Raw genomic sequence first — 12453 nt, 5'->3', positions numbered from 1 at the left:
GGATGGACGGGGCATCACAGCCTCTCTGCAGCTGTTCCAGCACCTCACTTCTAAAGAACTCCCCCTGACATCCAACCTCATTCTTCCCTCCCTCAGCTCCCAGCCGTTTCCCCTCATCCTGCTGCCATCTCCCCTTGCACAGAGCTGCCTCCCCTCCTGGCTGCAGGCTCCCTTCAGGCACTGCAGGCTGCACTTTGCTCACCCCGCAGCTTCTCTCCTCTGTGCTGAACGAGCCCAGCTCCCTCAGCCTGGCTTTGTGATCGATGCTGCAGCCCTCTGAGCATCTCTGTGGCTCCTCTGCTCCCTCTCCAACAGCTCCCTGTCTTTCTCACAGCATCACAGAATGGCCCGGGTTGGAAGGGACCTCAAGGGTGATGAAGCTCCAACCCCCTGTTGCCACCGACCTCCATATCTAAGGCTACACCAGGCTGCCCAGGGCCACATCCAACCTCCAACACCTCCAGGGATGGACGGGGCATCACAGCCTCTCTGCAGCTGTTCCAGCCCCTCACCTCTCTCTCTAAAGAACTTCCCCTGACATCCAACCTCATTCTTCCCTCCCTCAGCTCCCAGCCGTTTCCCCTCGTCCTGCTGCCATCTCCCCTTGCACAGAGCTGCCTCCCCTCCTGGCTGCAGGCTCCCTTCAGGCACTGCAGGCTGCTCTGAGCTCACCCCGCAGCTTTTCTTCTCTGTGCTGAACGAGCCCAGCTCCCTCAGCCTGCCTTTGCGATCGATGCTGCAGCCTCCACTGCAAGCCTTTCAGGACCAGCCCTTCCCTACAACCAAACCCACCCCGAGGCCACGGCCCGTCCACCCACCCGCGTCCCCTCCGTACCTTGGGATCTGCTGCTCCTCCTCGACGACCAGTCATTGCTGGAGGAGCGCTGCGGCCGCGGGCTGCCCCGCAGGGGGTTCCTGGACCTCTGAGGTGACCGTGACCAGTGCCTGGGGCTCAGGCGTCGCACCGGCCGCGGGCTTCGGCTCCTGGGTCGTGCTGGGCGATAGCGGCCCGGGCTCCTGGAGCGCGAGCGGGAGTGACGGGGAGCATGGCTGGAGGCCGCGGGCCTGGGGCGCCTGGGGCCGGGGCTGGCCGAGTTGGAGCGGTGCTTGGGGGTCTGGTTCTCCTTCCTGTCCGCTGCATTCCTGAGGAAAGAGAGGCTGCTGGTCAGTTCGGATCTGGCAGTAAATCATGGAGTCGCTGAATGGGGTGGGTTGGAAGGGAGATCAAAGAGAGAAGAACCATGGAGTGATGGGGTTGGGTTGGGAGGGTCCTAGAAGGGCAAACAACCATGGAATGCTGGGGTTGGGTTGGGAGGGTCCTTAAAGATCACAGAACCATGGAGTGATGGGGTTGGGTTGGAAGGGTCCTTGAAGGTCACAGAATGCTGGGGTTGGGTTGGAAGGGTCCTTGAAGGTCACAGAATGCTGGGGTTGGGTTGGAAGGGTCCTTAAAGGTCACACAACCACAGAATGCTTGGGTTGGATTGGAAGGGTCCTTCAAGGTCACAGAACCATGGAATGCTGGGGTTGGAAAGGTCCTTGAAGGTCACAGAACCATGGAATGCTGGGGTTGGGTTGGGAGGGTCCTTCAAGGTCACAGAACCATGGAATGATGGGGTTGGAAGGGTCCTTGAAGGTCACAGAACCATGGAATGCTGGGGTTGGGTTGGAAGGGTCCTTGAAGGTCACAGAATGCTGGGGTTGGGTTGGAAGGGTCCTTGAAGGTCACAGAACCATGGAATGCTGGGGTTGGAAGGGTCCTTAAAGGTCACAGAACCATGGAATGCTGGGGTTGGAAGGGTCCTTAAAGGTCACACAACCACAGAATGCTTGGGTTGGATTGGAAGGGTCCTTCAAGGTCACAGAACCATGGAATGCTGGGGTTGGAAAGGTCCTTGAAGGTCACAGAATCATGGAATGATGGGGTTGGAAGGGTCCTCGAAGGTCACAGAACCATGGAATGCTGGGGTTGGGTTGGGAGGGTCCTTCAAGGTCACAGAACCATGGAATGATGGGGTTGGAAGGGTCCTTGAAGGTCACAGAACCATGGAATGCTTGGGTTGGGTTGGAAGGGTCCTTAAAGGTCACAGAACCATGGAATGCTGAGGTTGGAAGGGTCCTCGAAGGTCACAGAACTATAGAATGCTGGGGTTGGAAGGGTCCTTAAAGGTCACAGAATGCTTGGGTTGGAAGGGTTCTTGAAGGTCACAGAATGCTGGGATTGGGTTGGAAGGGTCCTTGAAGGTCACAGAATGCTGGGGTTGGGTTGGAAGGGTCCTTGAAGGTCACAGAACCATGGAATGCTGGGGTTGGAAGGGTCCTTAAAGGTCACAGAACCATGGAATGCTGGGGTTGGAAGGGTCCTTAAAGGTCACACAACCACAGAATGCTTGGGTTGGATTGGAAGGGTCCTTCAAGGTCACAGAACCATGGAATGCTGGGGTTGGAAAGGTCCTTGAAGGTCACAGAATCATGGAATGATGGGGTTGGAAGGGTCCTCGAAGGTCACAGAACCATGGAATGCTGGGGTTGGGTTGGGAGGGTCCTTCAAGGTCACAGAACCATGGAATGATGGGGTTGGAAGGGTCCTTAAAGGTCACAGAACCATGGAATGCTGGGGTTGGGTTGGAAGGGTCCTTGAAGGTCACAGAATGCTGGGGTTGGGTTGGAAGGGTCCTTAAAGGTCACACAACCACAGAATGCTTGGGTTGGATTGGAAGGGTCCTTCAAGGTCACAGAACCATGGAATGCTGGGGTTGGGTTGGGAGGGTCCTTAAAGGTCACAGAACCATGGAATGCTGAGGTTGGAAGGGTCCTCGAAGGTCACAGAACTATAGAATGCTGGGGTTGGAAGGGTCCTTAAAGGTCACAGAATGCTTGGGTTGGAAGGGTTCTTGAAGGTCACAGAATGCTGGGATTGGGTTGGAAGGGTCCTTGAAGGTCACAGAATGCTGGGGTTGGGTTGGAAGGGTCCTTGAAGGTCACAGAACCATGGAATGCTGGGGTTGGAAGGGTCCTTAAAGGTCACAGAACCATGGAATGCTGGGGTTGGAAGGGTCCTTAAAGGTCACACAACCACAGAATGCTTGGGTTGGAAGGGTCCTTGAAGGTCACAGAACCATGGAATGCTGGGGTTGGAAGGGTCCTTAAAGGTCACACAACCATGGAATGCTGGGGTTGGAAGGGTCCTTGAAGGTCACAGAACCATGGAATGCTGGGGTTGGAAGGGTCCTTGAAGGTCACAGAACCATGGAATGCTGGGGTTGGGTTGGAAGGGTCCTTGAAGGTCACAGAATGCTGGGGTTGGGTTGGAAGGGTCCTTAAAGGTCACACAACCATGGAATGCTTGGGTTGGATTGGAAGGGTCCTTCAAGGTCACAGAACCATGGAATGCTGGGGTTGGGTCGGGAAGGTCCTTAAAGGCCACAGAACCACAGAATGCTGGGGTTGGGAGGGTCCTTGAAGGTCACAGAACCACAGAATGCTGGGGTTGGGAGGGTCCTTGAAGGTCACAGAACCATGGAACAGCTCATATTGGGTTGGAAGGGTCCTTGAAGGTCACAGAACCATGCAATGAGCTGACTTGGGTTGGAAGGGTCCCCAAAGATCACAGAAGGACAGAATCATATCACAGTTGGGTTGGAAGGGATCCTAAAGCCCCCTGCAGCCCCAACCCCATCATCTCAGGCTGCCCAGGGCCCCCCAGCCCTCTGAGCGGTGTGACCCAAAGCAGTGCAGACGAGGCAGGGCACGCAGCGAGCACAGCAGCCCGGCCTGCCCCTCGTCATTTCTCCTGCCCACACCGAGTCCTGCAGTGCCAAACGCACAGCCTGCCCCACAACGCCCCAACCAGGCACAGCCTGGCCGATCTGACACTGAGGAGCCTTTCAGAGACGCTCTGGGCCCACTCTGCAAATGAACCTGACTTCTTTCCGTGCTTCTTTGCTTGTTAACTTTGGCTTCTCAGGATGTCTAACAGACGGGAACACGCAGCAGAAGCAAAAGCCCCTTCACTCCCATTTGCATTGCAGTCGAAATGCGCGCACGCATGGAAGCAGTAAAACAACCCAAACTCTGAGCGTCGTTCAGCCGCTCTGCTGAGCTGGCCCCAAGTTCTGTGTCAACACAACACTGGAGTTATTAAGGACCTCGGGACAATAGCTGCTCTGATGGCCCACGTGACGGCACCACAGAAAGGGAAGGCAAGGCTCATAGAGCCCGGCAGTAAACAAAGCTGGAAAACGAACCGTGTTAACGAGCATAGCGGCAAATTAAGAAGCTGTAATCAAGGAGTGGTTACCGCTTTGAAGAGCGAGACTCGGGGTTCCAGTCGGGGTACCTGTGGGGTCAGAACACAGCCGTCAGCCACGAGATCCCATCCTCAGCCCAACGCAGCTCCCAGGGAACGCTGCGGCTCAGCCCCCGGGCGCCCACCCCCAGCCCCGGCCCAGCTGGGCTCAGTCGCGCACAGGGAGCCTCATCCGCACAGAAAACGCTTGTGCCCCCTCCCCCGTTTTGAAACCGAAGCCTTACTGTTGTCGTAAGTGGCGGCAGCTCTCGATGTGGGAAGGGGTGTTCTGGTGCAGGATCCAGTCCTGGGGGGAGAGAGAACACAGGCACAGGGGTGGGTGAGCACACAGCACGCCCACGTCGGGCCACAAGCTGCAGGGCCACAAGCTGCAGGGCCATGGTGCCTCCCCTCCCATCGCCAGCCAGCCCTGCCAGCGAGGCGGCGAGGTCGCAGTGCTCTCCTGGCATCATTCTTGGTGCAAGAGAAACACGCAACGACTGGGGGAGGCTGCTGCAGAACGCAGAGCACAACCGCCTCCCCGGCTGTTGGGCTGCGTGAGCCCCCGTGCCGTGCTGAGCTGCCAACGCGATGCAGCACCAGGAGGGCCCCGGTGCTGCAGCCGAAGCACGGCTCACCCTGCCTGCCACCATCACTGCCCAGCACTCCTGGCACCCAGAGGCCACAAACGAGTCCCACGCACCTCGCCAACCCCAGCCATCGCTCTGTAGGAGAGCTGCGACCACAGCCCTGCCTGGGGGGGGGGGGGTGAAGCACAACACAAACCCAGAGCCACAGCGCCAGCCCTCAGAGCTGGGAACTCCTCCATGCGGTCAAAGGGAAGCACAACAGCGCGGGCAGCTGCACCAAGACTGCCCTCAAATGACAGCGCCGAGCTGCTGGTGGGCACTAAACCTGCTGCCGAAGGGTTGGCAGGGGGACCAGCGCTGAGCCCTGCAGGCAGCGCCTGCTGCGGTGCTTCGGGGAGCGCAGCAGCCATCTCACAAACCAGGGCTGCCCTGACAGCACACGCAGCCCTTCCAATCGCACGCCGGTTGCTAACAAAGGACAATAAAACCGTTCTAAGACTCCACAAAAGCGCTCAGCTGGCACGAAGTTGCTCGTGGGCTGCAAGGCCGACGCGGGGCCTCGATGGAAAGTCGGTGATGGCTTCCTCGAAGCGTGCCGGGGGGGGGACACCACGTGCCAGCACACCACTGCTTGGTGCTTGTAAGGAAACCAGAGTTATTTCCAGTGCCTGAAGCAGAATGAGCGAGTCTGTGTGTCCCAGCCAAGGGAAGGGCTGATGGAACAGCCTGCAGGCTCTCAGCAGCACCGCGTGCACAGCACAGCACCAGGAGCAGCAGCGCAGCACTGTGAGCTCTGTGCATCTCCGCTGTGCTGCTGGAGAGCAACCCCTCTTCAGCTCAGAGATCCTCCTTCCCAACAAGCTCACGTCCTTCTCTTCTTCCAGCCATCGCTGCAGCAACGCATCCTCACACCGTTACAGGAGCCTCCAGCCGTGTGCATTCCTCCCCTCCAGCCGGCTCCTGGCCCCCCTCCAGCAGCGAGCACAGGGGCAGCTCCAGCACTGAGGGCTGCAGGCACCTCTGTGGGTCACCCAGCCCAGGAGCCTCACCATTAAAGCGGAGAGCAAGCACTGCAAGGTTGGGTGTCAGGGGAAGTTGTGTGCTGTGAGAGCGGGGAGAGGCTGAACAGCTGCCAGAGAGGCTGTGATGCCCCGTCCATCCCTGGAGGTGTTCAAGGCCAGGTTGGATGGGGCCCTGGGCTGCTGTGCAATGGGGAGGTTGGTGGCCCTGCATGCAACAGGGGGTTGGAGCACTGGAACAGGCTGCCAGGGGGGCTGTGGGGTCTCCTCCTCTGGAGATGTTCAAGTCTCACCTGGATGCCTACCTGTGCAACCTGGTGCAGGGAACTGCCTTGGCAGGGGGTTGGTCTCCATGATCTCTAGAGGTCCCTTCCAACCCCTGCAATGCTGTGATCACCCCCGAGGTCCCTTCCAACCTGGGCCATCCTGTGGTTCTGTGAAGCCGTGGTGCTGGGCTGGCGGTGCAGAGCTGCTGCTGAGCGTCACCATTCCACGTGGGCTGGAAACGAGGTGGCTGAAGGCAGAAATCACCCTTCAGTACTGCACCGCAGCCGCTACTGAAGCGAAAGAGAAGCGCTCACAACACGCTTCACCCCGCTGGGAGGCTGCCAACAGTCCTGCAGAGAACAGCAAGGTGAGATCGCAGCTAACAGACAGCGGGATGGTTCTCCATCAGGACACAAACGTGCTTCTGCTGACCCACCGCGCACGCAAGGACTGCATTGGGCCTCACAGCAGCACCGTGGGGCTCCCCGTGGGTCTCTTCCCAGAGCAGAGCTGCGCCACGCCGAGCGCTGCCCTCAGGTGCAGGCAGCTCCATGGAGAGGCATCCGAGGAGTGCAGGCACATTCAGGTGCGTGACTCTCCAGACACAGCTCTCGTTTTTATGCTGAGATCTCCCTGAGCTGCTTCAGCTTCGGTTTCATCCGAGCTCGTTAACGAGCAACGTTAAATACCCGAGGAAAACGAGCGGATGCTGCAGGGTGCGTCGGGCTGGGCTCCACGTGGGACAGGGAGGCTGGGGGGCCAAAGGGACGCAGCCCAGGGAGGCAGAGATGGAGCGGCGGGGGCACGGCTCTGACGTGGGCTGTCCTCCATGGGCGCCGCTGCCGTGTGGGGCTGCGCTGCCGAAGAGTCACAGCACAATGAATGCTTCTGGCGAGCGCTCTGAGCTCTGAGTCCGTCATTTCAGCAACGCTGTAACTCCGCTGTTAGACCTGGAGTCGCTTTCAGTGCTGGATAAGAAGGTTCTTCTCATTCGATACGCTCCATCCTCTCCAAAATTCAGCAGCTGCTGTGCCGTGAGCCATCGCCGCGCTGCTTCCTTCTGAACACATGCAGATGTTGCTACAGGGCTCAGTCAGTGGGGAAATAGCAGGTTGGACCTGGTGCTCTCAGAGGACCCTTCCAATCTCGGTGATGCCACGATCAAACCTTCCCAGCCGGCCCCGTCACGAAGGCAGCACTTTGTAGGATGGCTTCTGCCATCTGCCATCTGCGGCACATCGCAGCTCGGCCCCACACGGCACGACTCGCTACCTCCCAAAAGCAGCCCTGTGCTCCCACTGAGCTCGGCTCAGGGAGGGAGGAAAGGCAGCGAGGTCGACGTGGGAACCCACATAGGGAAACAAAGCTGCAGCCCTGCAGCGTGCAGAGAAGGGCAGCGAAATGGTGAGGGGTGCGGAGCACAGGGCTGCTGAGGAGCTGAGGGAGCTGGGATTGTGGAGGGTGAGAAGAGGAGCTCAGGGGAGACCTGACTGCGCTCTGCCACCTCCTGAAGGGAGGCTGTGATGAGGAGGGCTTTGGCCTCTCGTCCCAGGCAACAACCAGGAGCCGAGGAAACGGCTGCAAGTTGTGCCAGAGGAGGTTTGGCTCGGCCATAAGGCAGAACTGCTGCTCTCAGTGCTCAGGCCCTGCAATGGCTGCCCAGGAGGTGGGGGAGGCGCCGTCCCTGGCAGCGTTCAGGAGGCGCCTGGCTGAGGAGCTGCGTGCTGTGCTTTGGTGCTGCTGGTGGCAGCAGTGATGAGGAGATGGTTGGACTGGATGATCTTACAGGTCGTTTCCAAACTTGGGATTCTATGATTGTATGAAAAGTCAGCTCCTCTGGCAGCACCAGCAGTCCATGGAGCAGGAGGAAGCTCAGTCCTTCAGCTCACACGGGAACGGAGAGCGCTTCCCCGAGCCCTGCCCCGTGGTGAACACAACCCCTCGTCTGTTCCTGTTCCATTTCAGACGTTCTTCTCTGGAACGAAGCTTCCCCTTCAGTTTCCCATCCCGCTGCATTTCTTCCCAACCAGGAGAGCTCCAGCACTGCGATGCCCCTGGTGCAGCTGCCAGCACTGCAGCAGCCAGGCGCCGTCCGAAACGCAGCAACCTTGCACGGCTCTGCCCCCACAGGCTTCCTGTTTGGGGAAAGCTACTTCCAATTCCAACGCACGGAGCCAATAACAAAACCACACAGTTATTTCAAGTCACGTTCTTGTGGGTTTCGCCACGTCAAGCTCAGCTCCTTCAAGGAACACCTACGGCTTTCAGGATTCTCTTCTCCCTCTTCTTCCTTCCTGTCCTGGATTTATGGTTTTTGTTTATCAGTACTCCACACCATAACGTCATGTAATGCACTGGGGGGTTTGATTTCTGATGCTCGAGTTCCGAATGTTTGTCCGATGGAGAAGAACGACATTTCCCCAGGAGGCTTTGTGGTCAGCGAGGAGATAAAACTCCATGCAAGGTCACCAGATTCCTTCTTCTTCGCCTGCTCTTCGCCGTCTGCGCTTCGCCGTCTGCTTCTCTTCATTCACTCCACTGGACTGCACTTCTCACCCCAGCACTGCGCTGAGGCCTACCTACCATTCAGACAAACTCTCCCTCTCTCATTGTGCTTTACTAATACTATACGTAGTAAATCATTTGTTCCACCTCAGATTATTGCCGTTGTTTTCAAGTATTTTGGGGTCCCCTGTTTCCCTTTTCCAGAGCCGCGGATCTGCAGATCCCTCCGCCCCGCTGGTCACGGAACCGGGCCGAAGCAGCCCGCAAACCGCTGACACTTCCTCTTCTTCCACCAGGGGCTGATGCCACCCACAGCTCCGCGGCCCGGCTGGGTGGACGGAGAGCTGCACGCACCGCTCACAGCTGGGAGCCTCCCCTGGGCCAGCCTGGAAGGCGATGTGGGTACAGACCGGCAGCGCTCTGCCGGCGTCGGCTCTGCAGCAGCGGGGCTGAGCACACCAACGTGGGGTGCTCTCACCTGCCCCGCCGGGTCAGCACAGCGCCGCCGACAACCAGGCAACGTCAGTGGTTTAAGCAGGCGACGAAGGGTTCGTTCTGCTGCTCGGAATCCAAAGGCAGACCTTGCTTTTAACACGAGAGCAACCCGAACAACGCGCACGAGGTTGGACACAGAGCACGCTGTGCGGCACGGCGCTCATCCTGCGCCGCCTGACATCGGCACCTCGGCACTCAGGCCGCTGAGCGGCAGCACAGCCAGTAAAACATCAGCTCCCCACACAGAGCAGCGGGTAAGGAGCTGGGTACAACTACGGCAATAATCTGTAAAGACACTCACCTTCATACGAGCGCATTCTACGTTACACAGAGAACACATATGTGGGAATATTCTCGGCGACGTCGCATAGTAGTCATTCATCATTGACGGGGTGGGCAAGCGTTTGATCTTCTGCGAGTCAGACTGCAGGAAGGACGGCAGCCACGACGCCTTCACAACGCCAAAGGGGGACTTAATGGGCCCTTCGGGCTGCGGCTGGAAGGGCTTCTGCCCCATCCCGGAGCTCTGGGCGCTGGGCTGGCTGCTCCCGGCCTCGTGCTGGATCCTGTCCCGCTGCTCCAGGATGGCCAGCAGCTCTGCCGAGAAGGGCGGCTGGGGGAGGACGGGCACGACGGGCTGCGAGATGAGCGGCGGCACGACGGGCTGCGCCATGGGCGGCACGGCCAGCGGCAGGATGGGCGGCATGACGGGCAGCACCGCGGGCGGGGGGCCGGCCTTCCCCACGGGCGCCGCGCACAGCCCGCCCGCCTTCCCCGCTGGCTCCGCTGGGAAGAATGGGTGAGGGTTGACCGGGTCGCTCTGGAAAGCCGGCGGGGGCTTCATGACGTCCTGCGGTGGGAAGGCCGGGCCGCACGCCACGCCGGCCGGCGGGACGCCCATGGGCACGCTCTGCTCTCGGTGGAACTCTTCCCTCTTCTCTCCGCCCGGCGCTTCGGGGTTGTAGGGCCGTGCTTCCAGAGGCTCCTCTCTCAGCGCTTCCACGTTGTAACCGTGCACCTCCAGAGGATCCTCGGTGTACCCGTACTTGCTGGCGTGCCCGTAGTCGATCACCTTGCCCTTGACGGCCGCGCCGCTCGTCCCGCTCATCGCTTCTCCTCGGCTCTGGGAATGCAGGCCGGGCAAAGGCTGGCCCATCTTCCGCATCCGTATCTCTCTGAGGATGAGCGGCATGTTCTCGGGGGTCAGCTGGTCATCCGGGTAGCGACTGAGCTCCTCCAGATCTTCGTTGGACAGCCCGAAGCTCGCCAAGATGCTGGACGCGCTCTCCGGCGTGTAGCGGTTCTGCGCCGCGGCGTTCTGCTCCGGGATTCGGGCCGGGGGCTTCTGCGAGACCACCGGCGGGGGCGGGCAGGGGCTGCCGTCCCAGCGGCCGGCGCGCACGTCGCCCTTCTGCTCCTGGTGCAGGCTGCCCTTGGCCTTGGCCTGCCGCGGGTCGGCCCTGTGCAGGGTGACGCGGACGTTGATGCGCTGCGAGCCGGTCCACGGGACGCTGTCCTGCCCCGACGCGCGCGGCGCTGCCCCCCGGGGTGCTCCTGGGGCCGGGGGTCTCTGCGGGCCCGTCACACCCTGGAAGGATCCCGGGGGCTTCGCTGCGGACGGGTTGGGTCCTCTCGGCCTCTGTGGCAACGCTCCTCTGGGGCTAAACATGGCGCTTTTCAGAACGGCCCGGCCGAAGGAAGCATGAGGAGGCGCGGAGCTGCTGGCGGTCAACTGCTGCAGAGCCAACTGGGTCTTAATGTGAGCAAGCTGAAAAGGAGGAGGGCCCAACACAAGCGGGCTGGCAATGCCAAGGTTCAAGGAATTCACAAGTGGAGCGAAACTTTCCAAGAACAACACAAAGCTGAAAGTTAAAAGACAAGGGTTAGATGGTTCAGCGGTGCACCGGCTGCGCGCTGTGGGTTCTATAACCAGTGAGAAAAACAGGGCAGGTCAGAAAACAGCACTTCAACGGCCCTTCAAATGGCACTTCTACATTCAAGTTCACAAAGCCGCCAACAACAGCGTTGCCCATCGCTCACACGGCCTCACCCCGCAGTCTGCTCCCAGGCAGACAGGTTGGACCCAACGCGTTCAGTGTCACAGAGAACAAAACCCCGAGACGACAGCATTTTCCAAGACCCGACATTTCAGGTCTTTAAGAACAACGTTATCGTGCGCGCCGTGTCGTGAGCGGTAAACCAAAGGGTTTGGAGCCCACTCCGAACGCTTCACAAAGTGAAATCGTGCTGCAGAGAAATGAGAACAGAGGCAGTTTGGGAGTGAGGTGGCTGCGGAGCTGCAGGCAGGACGGCTGGCGGAGGGACGCTCCCACGGCAGCTCCCTTGGGGAACTACAGCATCCTGAAAGCATCCGCGGGGCGCGGTGGCCGCATCCTGCGCCTGCAGCTCCGTCTGGCAGATGTGCGAGGCAAGATTTGGTACTGAGACAACTTGAGATAGAAAGGTGTAAAGTCGTACGAAGGCTGGGGATACGGCATGCAGAACGGCAGCGGAACCCGTCGGCTTTTATCTCAGCTGAAACCAGCCGCGCAGCAGAACGCGTGGATGCAGGCAGAACACGGCAAGGCTTCGCAGCTCGGCTCTGCCTCCCGCCTGCACACCGCACACAGGTGAACCCCCAACCCCTGGAGGCGGGCAGCGACCCGAACAAAGTTGGACTCAACACAGCCACAGCAAAGCCAGGGGCAAGGAGGCGCACGGAGAACGCGGAAGAACCTTCTCTATTCACTGGGAAGGTCCGCCCTGCAGACACAGCCCGGCACAATCAGGGGAAAGATAATTTGCTGCTGATTTCTCTCACTAAACGCTGCTGAATTTGCAGGCTCCGTGCGAGTTACATTTCAACAGAACAAGCTGGGAAGCTGAGCGTGGCGCAGAGGCAGCCAGCACTGCTGTCCAGACCTTCACCCAATGGCCCCTGAGCATCCTCACTGCTCAGCCGAGCTCAGCGCCACACAACCCCTCCACTCCCTGCCAAGCCACAGCACGCAGAGCAGCTCGCTGGCAGCCCCCTGCTGGAAGCCACCGCTCCGTGTCCTGCCAGCCAGCCCTGACATCGCAGCCACCAGCAGAGGTAGAGAAGAAAACAGGCAAACGAAGCACAGGCACTCATCTCCTTCCACAGAAGGAAGGGCTGTAAAACAGCCTCAAAAGCCAAGCAACATCCTTTGCTTCTGCCACCCCCAGCTGCGTACCCACGCTGCTCAGCAGCGGCCACAACGCGCGGCTTGCTCCGTGCTGCGGTGCAGAACCTGCTGCTGGAACCCAG

General features: G+C 59.7%; 1 protein-coding gene across 1 annotated transcript in view; it reads right to left on the bottom strand.

Annotated features, from left to right (window-relative positions):
* The window catches only part of ZNF638 (zinc finger protein 638), a gene marked incomplete at its 5' end in the record, with an annotated part of 50687 nt that extends 39490 nt beyond the window's left edge, over window positions 1-11197 (bottom strand). The window contains 5 exons of the mRNA XM_079534191.1: window positions 836-1143; window positions 4301-4339; window positions 4534-4595; window positions 9466-11026; window positions 11130-11197. Of these exons, the coding sequence (XP_079390317.1) occupies window positions 836-1143; window positions 4301-4339; window positions 4534-4595; window positions 9466-11026; window positions 11130-11197 (2038 nt within the window). The remainder of the gene's footprint in view (window positions 1-835; window positions 1144-4300; window positions 4340-4533; window positions 4596-9465; window positions 11027-11129) is intronic.
* Window positions 11198-12453: the final 1256 nt, after the last annotated feature.

Source organism: Tetrao urogallus (genome assembly GCF_951394365.1).
Source record: "Tetrao urogallus genome assembly, chromosome: 4".
Classification (NCBI taxonomy): domain Eukaryota; kingdom Metazoa; phylum Chordata; class Aves; order Galliformes; family Phasianidae; genus Tetrao; species Tetrao urogallus.
The sequence above is the reverse complement of the archived record's forward strand: the minus strand, read 5'-3'. Positions and strand labels throughout refer to the sequence as shown.